The sequence below is a fragment of the Chroicocephalus ridibundus genome, chromosome 20, assembly GCF_963924245.1.
Source record: "Chroicocephalus ridibundus chromosome 20, bChrRid1.1, whole genome shotgun sequence".
Taxonomy (NCBI): Eukaryota; Metazoa; Chordata; class Aves; order Charadriiformes; family Laridae; genus Chroicocephalus; species Chroicocephalus ridibundus.
In genome coordinates, this window is record NC_086303.1 from 1805661 (window position 1) to 1825332 (window position 19672).

A 19672-nucleotide genomic window follows, 5' to 3' on the forward strand; every position below is an offset into this window, starting at 1 on the left:
GCTCAGGGTCCGATGCAGTGTTGGGGGGGGGGGGCAGCCCAAGGCATGTGTTTCCAGAAGCCCCCAGTGCTTGTATTTGGAGGGGGGGGGCACAGGGCTGGTGTGTGCGTTGCAGGGGGGGTCCTGGCACCGCGGCCTCTCCGCTGGGGGGGGGTCCCCGCACCCGACACATCCGTTTTTTGGGGGGGGGTGGGGGGGGTGGGGGTGTCACTGGTGGGAAGGGGCCAAGGGGGGGGCCTTGCCGGTGGTGCTCGGGCCTGGCGGGGGGGGGGGGGGGGCGGTGGGTGCTGCCAGAGTCGGGGGGGGGGTCACCCCAGGGTGGGGGGGAGCAGCTCCTCGGCCACCCCCGGGCAGGGAGGGAAACTGAGTCACGGGCCACGTCGTGATGTCCCTTGTCCCCATCCCCCCCCCCCCCCCCCCCGGGCTGGGGTCCCTGCTCTGGCTGCACAAAGCCTGGGGGGGGGGGGGGGGCCCAGGACACAAAGGGTGGGGGCAGGGAGCCCCCCCATGCCCGGGCTGTGCCCCCCCATAGCGCGGGGGCAGCCGGGAGGGGAACAAAGGCTCCGGCCATAGCTGGGCCCCCGCGCCCGCGGCCATGGCAACCCCCCCCCCCCCGGCCACCGGCCACCGGCCACGGGCCACCGGGCAGCCCCAGCCCCCCCGCCACCCCCCTGGCGTCACCTCCCCCCCCCCCCCTCCATGTCCCCACGCTCCCTCCGTCCATCTGTCCCCCCGCTGCCCGCTCTCCATCTGTCCCCTGTCCCGCTGTCCCTGTCCCGGCGAGGAGGAGGAGGAGGAGGAGGAAGGTGGGTGCCCCACTGCCGGGCAGAGCCTTCACCCCCCCTCCCTGCCCCACGGCTTGGGACAGGTGCCCCATGGCCACCGCTGTCCCCATTCCTCTGTCCCCATCCCGTTGTCCCCATCCATTGTCCCCCATCCCGCTGTCCCCATCCCGCTGTCCCCCATCTCGCTGTCCCCATCCCTCTGTCCCCATCCATTGTCCCCCATCCTGTTGTCCCCCATCCCGCTGTCCCCCAACTCGCTGTCCCCATCCCGCTGTCCCCATCCCGTTGTCCCCATCCCATTGTCCCCCATCCTATTGTCCCCATCCCACTGTCCCCCATCCCCCTGTCCCCCATCCCTCCGTCCCCATCCCGCTGGCCCCCATCCCATTGTCCCCATCCAAGTGACACGGGCGCCCCATAGCCAATTCCGGCCCCGTAGCCATCGTTGTTCCCATCACACTGTCCCCTGCAGTGGGGCCAAGCAGGCCAGGTGCCCCATAACCGGGACTGGCCCCATAACCAGTGCCATCTCCATGCTATGGTGGCCAAGTGGAACCGGTGTCCCATAGCCAGTGGGTGCCACCCCCTGGTGGCCAAGTGAGATGGGTGCCCCATAACCAGTACCAGCCCCATAACCAGTGCTGGTGTCATCCCATGGTGGCCGAGAGGGACGGGTGCCCCATAACCAGTGCCAGCCCTAGAGCCAGTGCCACCCTCAGCCTGCAGCAGCTGAGCTGGATGGGCACCCCATAGCCAGAACCATCCCCATCCCATGGTGGCCAAGAGGGATGGGTGCCCCATCACCACCACCATCTCCATCCCGTGGCGGCCAAGCAGAAAAGGTGCCCCATCACCACCACCGTCCCCATGCCATGGTGGCCAAGTGGGACGGGTGCCCCATCACCACCCTGTCCCCATCCCATAGTGGCCAAGTGGAACAGGTGACCCATCACCGCCACTGTCCGCATGCCATGGTGGCCGAGAGGAACAGGTGCCCCATCACCACCACCGTCCCCATGCCATGGCGGCCAAGTGGGATGGGTGCCCCATCACCACCACCGTCCCCATGCCATGGCGGCCAAGCGGGATGGGTGTCCCCTCACCGCCACCGTCCCCATGCCATGGTGGCCATGTGGGATGGGTGCCCCATCACCACCACCGTCCCCATGCCATAGTGGCCGGTGCTGTCACTGACCCCCTCTGTCCCCTCCCCACCCACAGACGGGGTCCACAGCGCGACGGCGCAGTGCACGCTGCGGGTGACGGTGATCACGGACGAGATGCTGAGCAACAGCATCACCCTACGCTTGGCCGACATGTCCCAGGAGCGATTCCTCTCCCCCTTGCTCAGCCGCTTCCTGGAGGGGGTGGCGGCCGTCCTGGCCACCCCCCGCCACCGCGTCGTCCTCTTCAACATCCAAACGGACACGGACGTGGGGACGGCCCGTATCCTCAACGTCAGCCTCTCGGTGCTGCTGCCGCCGGCCTCGGGGCACGGCGCCCGCTTCTTCTCCTCCGAGGAGCTGCAGGAGCGGCTCTACCTCAACCGCTCGCTGCTGGCCGCCATCTCGGCCCAGCGCGTCCTGCCCTTCGACGACAACATCTGCCTGCGCGAGCCCTGCGAGAACTACATGCGCTGCGTCTCCGTCCTCCAGTTCGACAGCTCGGCCCCCTTCCTCGCCTCCGACACCATCCTCTTCCGCCCCATCCATCCCGTCACCGGCCTGCGCTGCCGCTGCCCGCCCGGTTTCACCGGCGACTACTGCGAGACGGAGATCGACCTCTGTTACTCCAGCCCCTGCGGCAGCAACGGGCGATGCCGGAGCCGCGAGGGCGGCTACACCTGCGAGTGCCACGAGGATTTCACCGGTGAGAGGCCGGCGCCTCCCTGCCTCCTCCCGTCCCTGCCGTCACCTTGTCCCCTTGAGCCCTCCGGCGGTCGTCCTGTCCTCTTGGTGTCCGTCTCCGTCATCCCTTCAACCGGTTCCCCTCCAGCTACTCCTTCTCAGCTGTCCCTCCGCCATCCCTTCATCCAGCTCCTCTTCAGCCCTCCATCGTCCGTCTGTCCTGTCCTCCTGGTGTCCCTCCCCATCATCCCTTCATCCAGCTCCTCTTCATCTACCCCTCCTTTGGCTGTCCCTCCATCATCCATCCCCATCATCCCTTCATCCAGCTCCTCTTCATCTACCCCTCCTTTGGCTGTCCCTCCATCATCCATCCCTAGCATTCCTTTATCCAGCTCTTCTCAGCCCTCCGTCATCCATCCATCCATCCATCCGTCCTGTCCTCCTGGTGTCCCTCCCCATCACCCCTTCATCCAGCTCCTCTTCATCTCCCGTTTCCTTAGCTGTCCCTCCGTTATCCGTCCCTATCATTCCTTCATCCAGCTCCTCTTCATCCCTCCATCATCCATCCATCCCATCCTCTTGGTGTCGATCCGTATCACCTCTTCATCCAGCTCTCCTTTGGCTCTCCATTGTCTGTCCATCCATCCATCCATCCGCCCATCCATCCATCCATCCATCCATCCATCCATTCCTCCCTCCCTCCCTCCCTCCCTCTTGGTGTCCATCTCCATCAGCCCTTCAGCCCGCCGTTGCCTGTCCCTTGCTCTGGTGTCCCTCCATGGTCTGTCCCCATCAGCCTTCCTCCCATTCCTCATCAGCCTTCCTCATCTATCCCTTCTTCTGTTGGCCCTCCACCATCCATCATGGTCGTCCCTTCATCCTGTTCCCTTCAGCCCTCCATCATCCGTTCCTTCCTCAGCTGTCCTTCCATCAGCCATCCCCTGTTGTCCATCCCTCCTCCATCCATCCCCATCCATCCCTCCTCCATCCATCCATCCATCCATCCCCATCCCTCCCTCCGTCTCCCTCCATCCCTCCATCCATGCCTCCATCCATCCCACCATCCATCCATCCATCCCTCCATCCCCATCCATCCCTCCATCCCCATCCATCCTCTATCCCTCCTCCATTCCTATCCCTCCATCCCTCCACATCCATCCCTCCTCCATTCCCATTCTTCCTTCCATCCATCCCTCCATCCCTCCCCATCCATCCTTCCATCCATCCCTCCTCCATCCCTCTTCCATCCATCCATCCATCCATCCATCCATCCATCCATCCCCATCCATCCCTCCATCCCCATCCATCCTCTATCCCTCCTCCATTCCCATCCATCCTTCCATCCATCCCTCCATCCATCCATCCTTCCATCCATCCCTCCATCCACCCCTCCATCCATCCATCCCTCCATCCATCCATCCCTCCATCTATCCCTCCATCCACCCCTCCATCCCTCTTCCATCCATCCCTCCATCCATCCCTCCATCCTTCCTCCATCCCTCTTCCATCCATCCTTCCTTCCATCCATCCATCCATCCATCCATCCATCCATCCATCCATCCATCCATCCCTCCGTCCCTCCGTCCCTCCTCCATCCCTACCCCTCCATCCTCCCCTTTGTCTCCAACACCTTCATCTTCCTCCTCTCCCATCTCTCTTCCCTCCTCCCTCCATCCCACCCCTCTCTCCCTGCTCCCCCTCCCCTGTCCCTGTCCCCCCGTCCCCCTCCACGTCCCCTGTCCCCTCTGTCCCCCCACCCCAGTGGGGTCCCTGCAGGAGGTTGCGGCGGAGGTGGGGGGGGACACGACACTGGTGGGGGCAGAGCCATGGGGACGCTCTAGGGTGTGGGGACACCCCCGTCCCCACCACAGCTGGTCTGGGCAGGGGGGGACACACATTGTGGCACTGGGGACAGCCCCCCCCCCCCCCCAACCCCATCCCTGGGGACCCCTCGGCACCCCCAGCCCCCACGGGACACCCGGGTGGGGGGGTGCAAGCTGGTGGGGGAGGGGATGCTTTGGGGGGGGGGGGGCTTTGTCTCGGTTGCCATGGCGACGGGAGGTGGTTGCCAGGGTGATGGCGCTGGGGATAAAGCTGCTCTGGAGCTGATGGGGGGAGGGGGGAGGGATGGGAGAGGGGATCCCCACCCCCCCACCCCCCCATTTTGGGGGTGTCGGGGGTACCCCGCGCCCTGGGCAGGGTGCTGGGTGCCATGTGGGCCTCGCGCAGGGGAACGCTGCGAGCTGAGCGCCCGGGGGGGCCGCTGCGCCCCGGGGGTCTGCCGCAACGGGGGTACCTGCCTCAACCTGCTGGTGGGGGGGTTCCGCTGCCAGTGCCCCCCCGGGCACTACGAGAAGCCTTTCTGCACCATGAGCACCCGCAGCTTCCCCCCGCGCTCCTTCCTCACCTTCCGCGGCCTCCGCCAGCGCTTCCACTTCACCCTCGCCCTGACGTGAGCCTCCGGGGAGGGGGGTGTCAAGGGGGGGGGGGGGTCAAGGTGGGGGGGAGGCGGGTGGCCCCCGGGCATCGGAGGGGTGGGGGGTGACGGGTGTCCCAGGGGCATCAGAGAGGTGTGGGGGGGTGATGGTTGTTCCATGGGCATCACCTGGGGTGATGGGGTGGGGGGTGCTGGGTGCCCCCCGGGCATCACCTGGGGTGTGGGGTGGTGGGGTATAGGGTGGTGGGTGTCCTCTTGACATCGTTTGGGGTGTGGGGTGCTGGGTGCCCCCCAGGCATCATGTGGGGTGGTGGGTGCCCTCATGACATCGTTTGGGGTGTGGGGTGCTGGGTGCCCCATGGACACCACCTGGGGTGTGGGGTGCTGGGTGTCCCATGGGCATTGGATGGGGGTGTGGGGTGATGGGACCACATGGGCATCACCTGGGGTGTGGGGTATAGGGTGGTGGGTGTCCTCTTGACATCGTTTGGGGTGTGGGGTGCTGGGTGCCCCACGGACACCACCTGGGGTGGGGGGTGCTGGGTGTCCCATGGGCATTGGATGGGGGTGTGGGGTGATGGGACCCCGTGGGCATCACCTGGGGTGTGGGGTATAGGGTGGTGGGCGTCCTCATGACATCGTTTGGGGTGTGGGGTGCTGGGTGCCCCATGGACACCACCTGGGGTGTGGGGTGGTGGGGTATAGGGTGGTGGGTGTCCTCTTGACATCGTTTGGGGTGTGGGGTGCTGGGTGCCCCATGGACACCACCTGGGGTGTGGGGTGCTGGGTGTCCCATGGGCATTGGATGGGGGTGTGGGGTGATGGGACCCCGTGGGTATCACCTGGGGGATGGGATGTGGGGTGATGGGTGTCCCGTGGGTGTCAGAGAGGTGTGGGGGGGTGATGGTTGTTCCATGGGCATCATCTAGGGCGTGGGGTGATGGGTGCTCCTTTGGCATCACCTGGGGGGATGGGATGTGGGGTGACGGGTGCCCCATGGGCATCAGATGGGGTGGGCAGTGATGGGTGCCCCGGGGGCAACACGTGGGGCAATGGGGCGTGGGGCGATGGACGTGGGGAAATGATGTCCCCATGGATGTAATCGGGGGTGTGGGGTGACGGGACCCCGTGGGCATCACCTGGGGTGATGGGCCCCCCATGGGCATCATCTGGGGTGAGGGGGTGGGGGGTGCCGGGTGCCCCATGGGCATCATCTGGGGCGTGGGGTGCTGGGTGCCCCATGGGCATTGGGTGGGGTGGTGGAGCGTGGGGTGGCGGCCACCCCATGGGCACAGGCAGGAGCAGTGGGGCAGGGGACGGGGGTGGCAGCCGGCTGGCACGGGACGGGGGCAGTGGGACGTTGGGGCGACCCCTTGGCGCGGGGACAAGGGGGTGGGGGGGGCACCCGCTGGGGACAGGGGGGTGCCGGCATGTCCCGTGTGGCACGGGGCAGGGAAATTGATGGTGGCAGGGGGTGGGGGGGTACGACGGGGGGGCCGGGGGGGGGGTGGCGGGCAGAGCCTGGCACTCGTCCCCGCGCCAGGTTTGCCACCAAGGAGCGGGACGGGCTCCTGCTCTACAACGGGCGCTTCAACGAGAAGCACGACTTCGTGGCGCTGGAGATCGTGGGCGAGCAGGTCCAGCTCACCTTCTCGGCAGGTACGGGCGACGCGACCCCCCACACACACCCCCCCACCACCACCACCACCACCGCGCGCCATCCCCCCCCCACCCCGTGCCACCCCCGCGCGCCATCCCCCTATGGCCCCGCAGCCCATCCTGCGCATCCCCGGCACTGCCTGGCACTGCATCCCGGGCACTGCATCCCGGGCACTGCATCCCATGCTGTGTATCTCTGGCACTGCATCCCTGGCACTGCATCCCGGGCACTGCATCCCTGGCACTGCATCCCGGGCACTGCATCTCCTGCCGTACATCCCTGGCACTGCCTGGCACTGCATCCAAGGCTCTGCATCCCATCCTGCACATCCCTGGCACTGCATCCCATTCTGTATATCCCTGGCACTGCATCCCGGGCACTGCATCCCAGGCACTGCCTGGCACTGTGTCCCTGGCATTTCATCCTGGCCACTGCCTGGCATCCCATCCTTGGCACTGTATCCCATCCATCGATGTCCCTGGCACTGCATCCCACCCCTGGCACTGCATCCCATCCATCGATGTCCCTGGCACTGCATCCCATCCCTGGCACTGCATCCCATCCATTGATGTCCCTGGCACTGCATCCCATCCATCGGTGTCCCTGGCACTGCATCCCATCCCTGGCACTGCATCCCATCCATCGATGTCCCTGGCACTGCATCCCACCCCTGGCACTGCATCCCATCCATTGGTGTCCCTGGCACTGCATCCTATCCATCGGTGTCCCTGGCACTGCATCCCATCCCTGGCACTGCATCCCATCCATTGATGTCCCTGGCACTGCATCCTATCCATCGGTGTCCCTGGCACTGCATCCCATCCCTGGCACTGCATCCCATCCATTGATGTCCCTGGCACTGCATCCCATCCATCGGTGTCCCTGGCACTGCATCCCAACCCTGGCACTGCCTCCCATCCATTGCTGTCCCTGGCACTGCATCCCATCCATTGATGTCCCTGGCACTGCATCCCATCCATCGATGTCCCTGGCACTGCATCCCACCCCTGGCACTGCATCCCATCCATTGATGTCCCTGGCACTGCATCCCATCCATCAGTGTACCTGGCACTGCATCCCAACCCTGGCACTGCCTCCCATCCATTGCTGTCCCTGGCACTGCATCCCGTCCCTGGCACTGCCTCCCATCCATCCGTGTCCCTGGCACTGCCTCCCATCCATAGGTGTCCCTGACACTGCATCCCATCCTTGGCACTGTATCCCTGGCATTTCATCCTGGCCACTGCCTGGCATCCCACCCCTGGCACTGTATCCCATCCATCGCTGTCCCTGGCATTGCATCTCATCCCTGGCACTGCATCCCATCCATCGGTGTCCCTGGCACTGCATCCCACCCCTGGCACTGCATCCCATCCTTGGCACTGCATCCCGTCCCTGGCACTGCATCCCTGGCACTGCCTGACGCTGCATCCCGGGCATCGCGTCCCTTGCGCTGTGTCCCCGGCACTGCATCCCGGGCATCCCATCCCTGGGCCCCCCCCCATCGCTCCGATCCTTCCCCCCCGTGCCCCCCGTGCCCCCCGTGCCCCCTCCCCGGGCTGTGCCCGCTGCCCCACGGCTGGTGCCCGCAGGCGAGACCACCACCACGGTGTCACCCTACGTGCCGGGCGGCGTCAGCGACGGGCAGTGGCACCGCGTCCAGCTCCACTACTACAACAAGGTGGGGGCACCTGGGGGGGGGCATTGGGGTGGGGGGAATTGGGGTGAGACTGGGGGGGTCAGAGAGATGGGGGAGCAGGCGGGGGGGAATGGGGGGGGGGGATCGGAGGGTGGAGGGGGGGGGTTTGGGGGGGGTCTGGGAGTCTGGAGGAGCAGAGTGGGGGGCTGGGGGGCTGAAGAAAGGGGGCAGAGGGATGGAGGGTGGGGGCGTGGGGGGGTCTGGAGGAGCAGAGTGGGTTCTGGGGGGGGGTTGGGGGACGGAGAGATTGGGGGGGAGCGGTGTGGGGGTTCGGGGGGACAGGAGAAGAAGGGCTGGAGGAGCAGGTTGGGGGGCTGGGGGGGGGTGGAAGAAGAGGAGATGGGTGGGAGCGGGGGGGGTCGGGGGGGTGGAGGGTGGGGGTTTGGGGGACGGAGAGATGGGGGGAGTGGGGTGAGGTTTGGGGGGACAGAAGAAGAGGGGCTGGAGGAGCAGGTTGGGGGGGTCTGGGGGTCTGGAGGAGCAGAGTGGGGGGCTGGGGGAGTGGAGGGTGGGGGTTGGGGGGGGGCAGGGGCTGGAGGGGAGCAGGAGGGGGGTTTGGGGGGCTGGAGGGGATGGGGGGGGTTGGGGGACGGAGAGATGGGGGGAGCGGGGGGGGTGTTTGGGGGGATGGAGGGGAGCAGGGTTGGGGTCTGGGGGGGTTGGAGGGAGGGACTTGGGGGGGGCGGGGGGGGAACAGAGGGATGGGGAGAGCAGGGTGGAGAGATGTGGGGGGCGGAGGGGCGTGGGGCGGGGGTTTGGGGGGGGCTGGAGGGGCTGGAGGGTGGGGGGGTTTGGGGGCGGCAGAAGAAGAGGGGCTGGGGAGGCAGTCTGGGGGGGGGCCTGGGGGGGCTGGAGGGGCAGGGTGGGGGTCCGGGGGGGGTGGAGGAAGAGGGGGCAGAGGGATGGAGGGGGGGGCTGGGGGGGGAGGGCAGGGGGTGGAGTGGAGCAGGACGGAGGTTTGGGGGGGGCTGGAGGGGCTGGAGGGTGGGGGGGGCTGGGGGTGGCAGAAGAAGAGGGGCTGGGGGGGCAGTGTGGGGGGGTCTGGGGGGGCTGGAGGGGCAGGGTGGGGGGCTGGGGGGGGTGCAGGGGAGCAGGGTGGGGGTCTGGGGGGGCAGGGGGGATGTGGAAGAGGGGCTGGAGGAGCAGGGTGGGGGTCCGGGGGGGGTGGAGGAAGAGGGGGCAGAGGGATGGAGGGTGGGGGTTTGGGGAGGGGGGGGGCAGGGGGTGGAGGGGAGCAGGACGGGGGTTTGGGGGGGGCTGGAGGGACTGGAGGGTGGGGGGGGCTGGGGGTGGCAGAAGAAGAGAGGCTGGGGGGGGCAGTGTGGGTGGGTCTGGGGGGGCTGGAGGGGCAGGGTGGGGGGCTGGGGGGGTGCAGGGGAGCAGGGTAGGGGTCCGGGGGGGTGGAGGAAGAGGGGGCAGAGGGATGGAGGGGGGGGGTTTGGGGGGGGCTGGAGGGGGCTGGAGGGTGGGGGGGTTTGGGGGCGGCAGAAGAAGAGGGGCTGGGGGGGGCAGTGGGGGGGGGGGGGCTGGAGGAAGAGGGGCTGGAGGGAGGGACTTGGGGGGGGCGAGGGGGGGGGGGCCAAAGGGATGGGGGGAGCAGGGTGGAGAGATGCGGGGGGCGCGGAGGGGCGGGGGTTTGGGGGGGGTCGGAAGGGAGAAAGAGGAGGAGGAGGAGGAGGAGGAAGGGGGGGGGGCGGGGGAGGAAGGCTGAACGCCCCCCCCCCAGCCGGTGCTGGGCCGGTCGGGGGTGCCCCAGGGCCCCTCGGAGCAGAAGGTGGCCGTGGTGACGGTGGACGACTGTGACCCGGGGATGGCGCTGCGCTTCGGGCCCCTCCTGGGCAACTACTCCTGCGCCGCCCAGGGCACCCAGTCCGGCAGCAAGAAGTGAGGGGGGGGGGGGGGGCCTTTGGGGTCCCCATGGGTGGGGGGCTCGGGGGTCCCTGGGGGTCCCCATGGATGAGGAGATGGGGGGGGGATGTCCCTTGGAGTCCCCATGGGTGGGGTGTTTGGGGGTCCCTGGGGGTCCCCATGGATGAGGGGCTGGGGGGGGGGGGTGTCCCTGGGGGTCCCCATGGATGAGGAGATGGGGGGGGGATGTCCCTTGGAGTCCCCATGGGTGGGGTGTTTGGGGGTCCCTGGGGGTCCCCATGGATGAGGAGATGGGGGGGGGGGGTGTCCCTTGGGGTCCCCATGGGTGAGGTGGTCCCTTGGGGTCCGCATGGGTGGGGGGCTTGAGGGACCCTTGGGGTCCCCATGGATTGAGGGGTGGGTGGAGGGTCCCTTGGGGTCGCCATGGATGAGGGGCTGGGGGGGGTGGTCCCTTGGGGTCCCCATGGGTGGGGGGCTTGGGGGTCCCTCGGGGTCCCCATGGGTGAGGAGATGGGTGGGGAGGGTGGTCCCTTGGGGTCTCTATGGGTGGGGGGCTTGGGGTCCCGATGGATGGAGGGGTAGGGGGGAGTCCCTTGGGGGTCCCCATGGGTGACGAGATGGGGGGGGGGGGTTGGTCCCTTGGGGTCCGCATGGGTGGGGGGCTTGAGGGTCCCTGGGGGTCCCCATGGATGAGGAGATGGGGGGGGGGTTGTCCCTTGGGGTCCCCATGGGTGAGGTGGTCCCTTGGGGTCCGCATGGGTGGGGGGCTTGGGGGGGTCCCTTGGGGTCCCCATGGATTGAGGGGTGGGTGGAGGGTCCCTTGGGGTCGCCATGGATGAGGGGCTGGGGGGGGGGGGGTGGTCCCTTGGGGTCCCCATGGGTGGGGGGCTTGGGGGTCCCTGGGGGTCCCCATGGATTGAGGGGTAGGGGGGAGTCCCTTGGGGGTCCCCATGGGTGAGGAGATGGGGGGGATGTCCCTTGGGGTCCCCATGGGTGAGGAGATGGGTGGGGAGGGTGGTCCCTTGGGGTCTCTATGGGTGGGGGGCTTGGGGTCCCGATGGATGGAGGGGTAGGGGGGAGTCCCTTGGGGGTGCCCATGGGTGACGAGATGGGGGGGGGGGGTTGGTCCCTTGGGGTCCGCATGGGTGGGGGGCTTGAGGGTCCCTGGGGGTCCCCATGGATGAGGAGATGGGGGGGGGGGTTGTCCCTTGGGGTCCCCATGGGTGAGGTGGTCCCTTGGGGTCCGCATGGGTGGGGGGCTTGGGGGGTCCCTTGGGGTCCCCCATGGATTGAGGGGTGGGTGGAGGGTCCCTTGGGGTCGCCATGGATGAGGGGCTGGGGGGGGGGGGGTGGTCCCTTGGGGTCCCCATGGGTGGGTGGCTTGGGGGTCCCTCGGGGTCCCCATGGGTGAGGAGATGGGTGGGTGGGGGTGGTCCCTTGGGGTCTCTATGGGTGGGGGGCTTGGGGTCCCGATGGATGGAGGGGTAGGGGGGAGTCCCTTGGGGGTCCCCATGGGTGACGAGATGGGGGGGGGGGGGGTTGGTCCCTTGGGGTCCGCATGGGTGGGGGGCTTGAGGGTCCCTGGGGGTCCCCATGGATGAGGAGATGGGGGGGGGGGGTGGTCCCTTGGGGTCCCCATGGATTGAGGGGTGGGTGGAGGGTCCCTTGGGGGTCCCCATGGATGAGGAGATGGGGGGGGGGGTGGTCCCTTGGGGTCCCCATGGGTGAGGGGCTTGAGGGTCCCTTGGGGTCCCCATGGATTGAGGGGTAGGGCGGAGTCCCTTGGGGGTCCCATGGGTGAGGAGATGGGGGGGTGTCCCTTGGGGTCCCCGTGGGTGGGGGTTTGGTGGTCCCTTGGGGTCCCCAAGGATGAGGAGATGGCGGGGGGGGTGGTCCCTTGGGGTCTCTATGGGTGGGGGGCTTGGGGTCCCGATGGATGGAGGGGTAGGGGGAGTCCCTTGGGGGTGCCCATGGGTGACGAGATGGGGGGGGGGGGGTGGGGTGGTCCCTTGGGGTCCCCATGGGTGAGGGGCTTGAGGATCCCTTGGGGTCCCCATGGATGCAGAGATGGGGGGGGGGGGGTGGTCCCTTGGGGTCCCCATGGGTGAGGGGCTTGAGGGACCCTTGGGGTCCCCATGGATTGAGGGGTGGGTGGAGGGTCCCTTGGGGGTCCCATGGATGAGGAGATGGGGGGGGGGGTTTCCCCTTGGGGTCCCCATGGGTGGGGGGCTTGGCGGTCCCTTGGGGTCCCCATGAGTTGATGGGTAGGTGGAGGGTCCCTTGGGGTCCCCATGGATGAGGAGATGGGTGGGTGGGGGTGGTCCCTCGGGGTCTCTATGGGTGGGGGGCTTGGGGTCCCCATGGATTGAGGGGTGGGGGGAGTCCCTTGGGATCCCCATGGGTGGGGGATCTCATGGGGGGGTTCCCTCGGGGGTCCCTTGGATACTCATGAGCGGAGGGTCCTGTGAGGGTCCCTCAGGGGTCCCTTGATGTCCTCATGGATGGGGATCTCTTGGGGGTCCCCATGGGTGGGGGAGTTCCTCGGGGGTCCCTTGGGGATCCCTGGAGATCCCTTGGGATCCCCATGGGTGGGGATCCTGTGAGGGTCCCTCGGGGGTCCCTTGGAGTCCCCATGAGTGGGGGTTCCTGGGGGTCTCCATGGGTGGGGGAGTCCCTCGGGGGTCCCTTGGAGACTCCATGGGTGGGGGTCCCTTGTGGGGGGAGGGGGGTGGTCCCTTGGAGTCTCCATGGGTGGGGATGTCTTTGGGGTCCCTTGGGATCCCCATGGGTGGGGGTCCCTTGCGGGGGAGGGGGGGTGGTCCCTTGGAGTCTCCATGGGTGGGGATGTCTTTGGGGTCCCTTGGGATCCCCATGGGTGGGGGTCCCTTGCGGGGGGAGGGGGGGTGTTCCCTTGGAGTCTCCATGGGCGGGGATGTCTTTGGGGTCCCTTGGGATCCCCATGGGTGGGGGATCTCATGGGGGGGGGGTATGTCCCTTGATGTCCTCATGGGTGTGGGGATCTCTTGGGGGTTCCCATGGGTGGGGGATTCCCTTGGCGATGCCTGGGGGTCCCCATGGGTGGGGGTGGTGGGGGGTGTCTTTGGGCTCCCTTGGGGTGCCCTGGGTGACGGCGGGGGTGCTGCAGGTCGCTGGATCTGACGGGGCCGCTGCTGCTGGGGGGGGTGCCCACCCTGCCCGAGAGCTTCCCCATCCGCAGCCGCCACTTCGTGGGGTGCATGCGCCACCTCCACATCGACCAGCGCCCCGTCGACATGGCCGCCTTCATCGCCAACAACGGCACCCTGCCCGGTGGGGGGCACGGCGGGGGGGGGGGGGTGTGGGGCTGGGCAAGGGGCTGGGGATGGAGGCTGTGGGGGGGGGGGGGTGGTGGTGTGTGCCAGGAGATATGGGGCTGGGGAAATGCGTGGGGCTGGATGGTGGCGGGGGGTGGGGGTGGGGGTCAGGGGGGTGCCAGGGTGTGGGGCTGGAGGGGGATCAATCCGGGGGGCACGGGGCTGGGCAGTGGTTGGGGGGGGGGGGGGGGGGGGCTGTCTCTGCGCCCCTTGGCCATGGGAACAATGGGGCTGGGGGCTATGGGGTAAAGGCGGGAGGGGGGGCAGAGTGTGGGGCTGGATGGGGGTGTCCGGGGGGGGGGGGGGGCATGGGGGGCTGTTGTCCCCTGGGCATGGGGTTGGGGGGCACCAGGGCTGGAGGGGGAGTAGGGCACGTGGGGCTGGGGCAGTGCCCAGGGGTCTCTGCGCTCTCCAGGTGTGGGGCTGGGGGGTAAAGGGGGTGCAGGGTGTGGGGCTGGAGGGGGATCAATCCGGGGGGCACGGGGCTGGGCAGTGGTTGGGGGGGGGGGGGGGGGGGCTGTCTCTGCGCCCCTTGGCCATGGGAACAATGGGGCTGGGGGCTATGGGGTAAAGGCGGGAGGGGGGGCAGAGTGTGGGGCTGGATGGGGGTGTCCGGGGGGGGGGGGGGCATGGGGGGCTGTTGTCCCCTGGGCATGGGGTTGGGGGGCACCAGGGCTGGAGGGGGAGTAGGGCACGTGGGGCTGGGGCAGTGCCCAGGGGTCTCTGCGCTCTCCGGGCGTGGGGCTGGGGGGTAAAGGGGGTGCAGGGTGTGGGGCTGGGGGGGGATCAATCAATGGGGCTGGGCAGTGCTTGGGGGGAGGTGGGGGGTCTCTGCACCCCTTGGCCATGAGAACAATGGGGCTGGGGGCTATGGGGTAAAGGGGAGGGGGGGGCAGAGTGTGGGGCTGGATGGGGGGCCAGGGGTGTCACCGTGCCAGCGCCGTGGGGCTGGACGATGGCTCGGGGGTTTGGGGACCCAGTGCCTGAGGGTCTCCATGTCCCCTGGGCATGGGGACGGGGGACATGGGGACACGGGGAAAAGGGGACACGGGGACAAGGTGACAAGGGGACATGGGGACACAGGACACAGGGACAAGGGGACACGGGGACAGCGTGACAAGGGGACATGGGGACAAGGGGACACGGGGACATGGGGACACGGGGACAAGGGGACGTGGGGACATAGGGACTAGGGGACAAGGGGACACGGGGACATGGGGTCATGGGGACACGGGGACATGGGGTCATGGGGACACGGGGACAAGGGGATGTGGGGACAGGGGGACATAGGGACAAAGGGACACAGGGACAAAGGGACATGGGGACAAGGGGACATGGGGCCATAGGGACAAAGGGACAAGGGGACACAGGGACAAGGGGACACGGGGACATAGGGACAAAGGGACACAGGGACATGGGGACACGGGGACAAGGGGACTTGGGGACAAGGGGACATGGGGCCATGGGGCCATAGGGACATGGGGACACAGGGACATGGGGACATAGGGCCAAAGGGACACAGGGACATGGGGACACGGGGACAAGGGGATGTGGGGACAAGGGGACTTGGGGGCATGGGGACAAGGGGACTTGGGGCCATGGGGACATGGGGCCATAGGGCCAAAGGGACATGGGGACAAGGGGACACGGGGGACATGGGGACACAGGGACATGGATATGGGGACACAGGGACATGGGGGACATGGGGCTGGGGCCGGGCAGGCCGTGGGGCTGGCTGGGAGCGCAGGGCTGACCTGTGACCCCTTGGGGTGTGTGTGTCGTGTCCCCCCCGCCCCCGTCCCCGTCCGTGTCCCCCCCGCCGTGTCCCCCCCCCAAGGCTGCCCTGCCAAGAAGACGCTGTGTGACACCACCACGTGCCACAACGGTGGCACCTGCGTGCACGAGTGGGACGGCTTCAGCTGCCGCTGCCCGCTGGGCTACGGGGGCAAGACCTGCCAAGAAGGTACCGGGGAGATGGGTGGTGGTGGGGGGGGGGGGGGTCAGCACCCTCACCCCCCCCCGCCCCCCGCCCCCCGGCCACCACCGCCCGTGTCCCCGCAGAGATGGCGAGTCCCCAGCGGTTCGTGGGCAGCAGCCGCCTGGGCTGGAACGGGCTGGCGCTGCCCCTCACCCTCCCCTGGCACCTGGGGCTCATGTTCCGCACCCGCCACCCCAGCGGGCTACTGCTGCGGGCCAGCGCTGGCCCCCGCGCCGCCATCACCCTCCAGGTGCCACCCCAGCAGGGGACGCGGCCCCGGGGGGGGTGGGGGGGGTGGGGGTGCGGGGGAGGAGGGGGGCTGGGGGGGGGGGGTGCAGATTGCCCTCAGGGGTACGGCCGTTTGGGGGGGGATTGCCCTGGGGGCAGGGCCAGGGGGGTTATTGCCCTCGGGGGGGCAAAGCCATGGGGGGGGGGGATTGCCCTTAGGGGGGGTATTGCCCTGGGGGGCGATTGCCCTGGGGGGTATTGCCCTGGGGGGTATAGCCATGGGGGGTACAGCCATGGGGGGGGTATTGCCCTGGGGGGGTAAAGCCATGGGGGGGGTATAGCCATGGGGGGTACAGCCATGGGGGGGCTATTGCCCTTAGGGGGGGTATTGCCCTGGGGGGTATAGCCATGGGGGATACAGCCATGGGGGGGGTATTGCCCTGGGGGGGTAAAGCCATGGGGGGGATATAGCCATGGGGGGGGGTATTGCCCTTAGCGGGGGGGTTATGGCCATGGGGCTGGGGGGGGGGTATTGCCCTGGGGTCAGTGCTGGGGGGGTATTGCCCTGGGGGGGTATCACCCTGGGGGGGAATAGCCATGGGGGGGGATTGCCCTTGGGGGGGGTATCGCCCTGGGGGGTATAGCCATGGGGGGGGGTATTGCCCTTCGGGGGGGTATTGCCCTGGGGGGTATAGCCATGGGGGGGGGTATTGCCCTTGGGGGGGGGGTTATGGCCATGGGGCGGGGGGTGGGGTATTGCCCTGGGGTCAGTGCTGGGGGGGTATTGCCCTGGGGGGGTATCGCCCTGGGGGGGAATAGCCATGGGGGGGGATTGCCTTGGGGAGGGGGTATTGCCCTGGGGGGTACAGCCATGGGGGGTACAGCCATGGGGGGGGTATTGCCCTGGGGGCAGGGCCAGGGGGGTTATTGCCCTCGGGGGGGTAAAGCCATGGGGGGGGGTATTGCCCTGGGGGGGGATTGCCCTGGGGGGGTATTGCCCTTGGGGGGGGGATATTGCCCCGGGGGGGGTATTGCCCTTAGAGGGGGGTATAGCCATGGGGGGTACAGCCATGGGGGGGGGATTGCCTTGGGGAGGGTATTGCCCTTAGTGGGGGGTATCGCCCTGGGGGGGTATCGCCCTGGGGGGGTATTGCCCTTAGAGGGGGGTGTTGCCCTGGGGGGGGGGTGTGTATTGCCCTGGGGGCTATAGCCATGGGGGGTATAGCCATGGGGGGGGGATTGCTCTTAGGGGGGGTATTGCCCTGGGGGCTATAGCCATGGGGGTATAACCCGGAGGGGGGGGGGGGGGGGGCATGGCTACGGGGGGCGTATTGCCCTGGGTGGGGGGGTCAGTGCCAGGGGGGGTATCGTCCTGGGGGGTCGTGGCCATGGAGGGGGGGTGTATTGCCCTGAGGGGCAATGCAGGGGCGGGGGGGGGGGGCTATTGCCCTTGGAGGGGGCTATCGGCCCTTGGTGGGGAGTTATTGCCTGAGGGGGGGGGGGTAGGTATTTCCCCGGGGGGGGGTATTTACTTTGCGGGGGGGGGGGGGGGGCGAGAAGGGGGGTGATATTGCCATAGGGCTATTCCCAGGGGGGGTCCTTCCCTTCTGGGGTTACTGTCCTGGAGGGGGGGGGTGTTGCCCCGGGGGGGGATAGGGGGGGTGGTTATTGCCCGGGGGGGGCAGTGCCATGGCGGGGGGGGGGGGGGGGGGCTGTTCCCCCCCCCCATCCCCGGGTGTCACTGACCACCCCCCCACCCCCCCCACCCCCCGCCACGCAGCTGAGCGAGGGGCAGGCGGAGGCGGGGGTCTGGCAGGGGGGGGCCCGCCTGGCCCTGCTGCGCTTGCCCCACGCCAAGGTCAACGACGGCGCCTGGCATCACCTCCAGCTGGAGCTGCGGGGGGCCCCCGGCCGCGCCCCCCCCGCCACCCTCCTCCTCCTCGCCCTCGACTACGGCCGCCACCAGGTGCCGGGGGGGGGGGGGGGGGACGACACCCATGGGGGAAACTGAGGCACGGAGCGGGCAACCCTGCCCTGCTCGCCCAAGGCTGGCACCGCCGCACCCCCGGGGGGGTGGTGGTTGGGTGCGGGGGGGGGTGTCTGAGTGTGTGTGTCCCCCTGTCCCCCCCCCACAGGCGGTGGCCGACGTGGCCGGGGAGCTGGAGGGGCTGCGGCTGAGGACGCTGAGCGTGGGGGGGCTGGCGGGTGACGGGGGCACCGTGGAGCAGGGCTTCCGCGGCTGCCTGCAGGTATGGGGACACGGGGACACGGGGACACGGGGACATCGGGCACAGGGGAGTTGGCAAAAGGGGCGGGGGGGGGTGGCATGTGGGCATGGGGACATGGCACAAGGTGTGGGGACATGGGTATGGCGTTGGGGTGTGTGGGTACAGGGACGTGGGCACGGGGCTTGGGGACATGGCACAGGGCATGGGGACATGGGCATGGGCACAGGGACATGGGCACAGGGCTTGGGGACGTGGGCATGGCAGCAGGGGACATGGGCATGGGCACAGGGACGTGGGCACAGGGCTTGGGGACACGACACAGGGCTTGGGGACGTGGGCACGGTGGTGGGGGGCATGGGCATGGGGACATGGGGACACGGCACAGGGCATGGGGACATGGGCATGGGCACAGGGACATGGGCACAGGGCTTGGGGACATGGGCATGGCAGTGGGCAACATGGGCACAGGGCTTGGGGACATAGCACAGGGCACGGGGACACGGGCATGGCAGCGGGGGACATGGGCATGGCACAGGGACATGGGGACATGAGCAGGGTGGTGGGGGGGTGTGGGTACAGGGACGTGGGCACGGGGCTTGGGGACATGGCACAGGTCATGGGGACACGGGCATGGCAGTGGGGGCATGGGCATGGGGACGTGGGGACATGGCACAGGGCATGGGGACACGGGCATGGGCACAGGGACATGGGCACAGGGCTTGGGGACATTCTATAGGTCATGGGGACACGGGCATGGCAGCGGGGGACATGGGCGTGGGCACAGGGACATGGGCCTGGTCGTATGGCACTGGCACGGGGACATTTGGGCACAGGGCACAGATGGAGACATGGGCACAATGGTAGGGGACACGGGCACAGGGACGTGGCACAGGGCTTGGGGACATGGGCACAGTGGTGAGGGGCGTGGGCACAGGGACGTGGCACAGGGCTTGGGGACATCATCTGGGGACAGGGGACAGATGGCACAGGGGGACACTGGTTGCATGTGGGGACATGGGCACAGGGCGTGGGGACATCACCTGGGGACAGGGGATGTATGGCATGGGGGGACACTGGATGCATGTGGGGACACGGGCACAGGGCATGGGGACATCACCTGGGGACAGGGGACAGATGGCACAGGGTGTGGGGACATCATCTGGGGACAGGGGACGTATGGCATGGGGGGACACTGGATGCATGTGGGGACACGGGCACAGGGCATGGGGACATCACCTGGGGACAGGGGACAGATGGCACAGGGTGTGGGGACATCATCTGGGGACTGGGGACAGATGGCACAGGGGACACTGGTTGCATGTGGGGACACGGGCACAGGGTGTGGGGACATCATCTGGGGACAGGGGACGTATGGCATGGGGGGACACTGGATGCATGTGGGGACACGGGCACAGGGCTTGGGGACATCACCTGGGACAGGGGACGTATGGCACGGGGGGACACTGGATGCATGTGGGGACACGGGCACAGGGCTTGGGGACATCACCTGGGGACACGGGGCATATGGCACAGGGCGTGGGGACGTCACCTGGGGAGAGGGGACAGACGGGTGGGGGACACCGTTTGC

At 68.5% G+C, this 19672-nt stretch overlaps 1 protein-coding gene across 1 annotated transcript in view; it reads left to right on the forward strand.

The window, feature by feature from the left end:
• The window catches only part of CELSR2 (cadherin EGF LAG seven-pass G-type receptor 2), a 62828-nt gene that overhangs the window by 5446 nt on the left and 37710 nt on the right, over nucleotides 1-19672 (forward strand). Inside the window, 10 exon segments of the mRNA XM_063356478.1 lie at nucleotides 2007-2654; nucleotides 4862-5084; nucleotides 6613-6728; nucleotides 8322-8410; nucleotides 10155-10312; nucleotides 13443-13606; nucleotides 15488-15613; nucleotides 15712-15878; nucleotides 17637-17822; nucleotides 17992-18105. Of these exon segments, the coding sequence (XP_063212548.1) occupies nucleotides 2007-2654; nucleotides 4862-5084; nucleotides 6613-6728; nucleotides 8322-8410; nucleotides 10155-10312; nucleotides 13443-13606; nucleotides 15488-15613; nucleotides 15712-15878; nucleotides 17637-17822; nucleotides 17992-18105 (1991 nt within the window).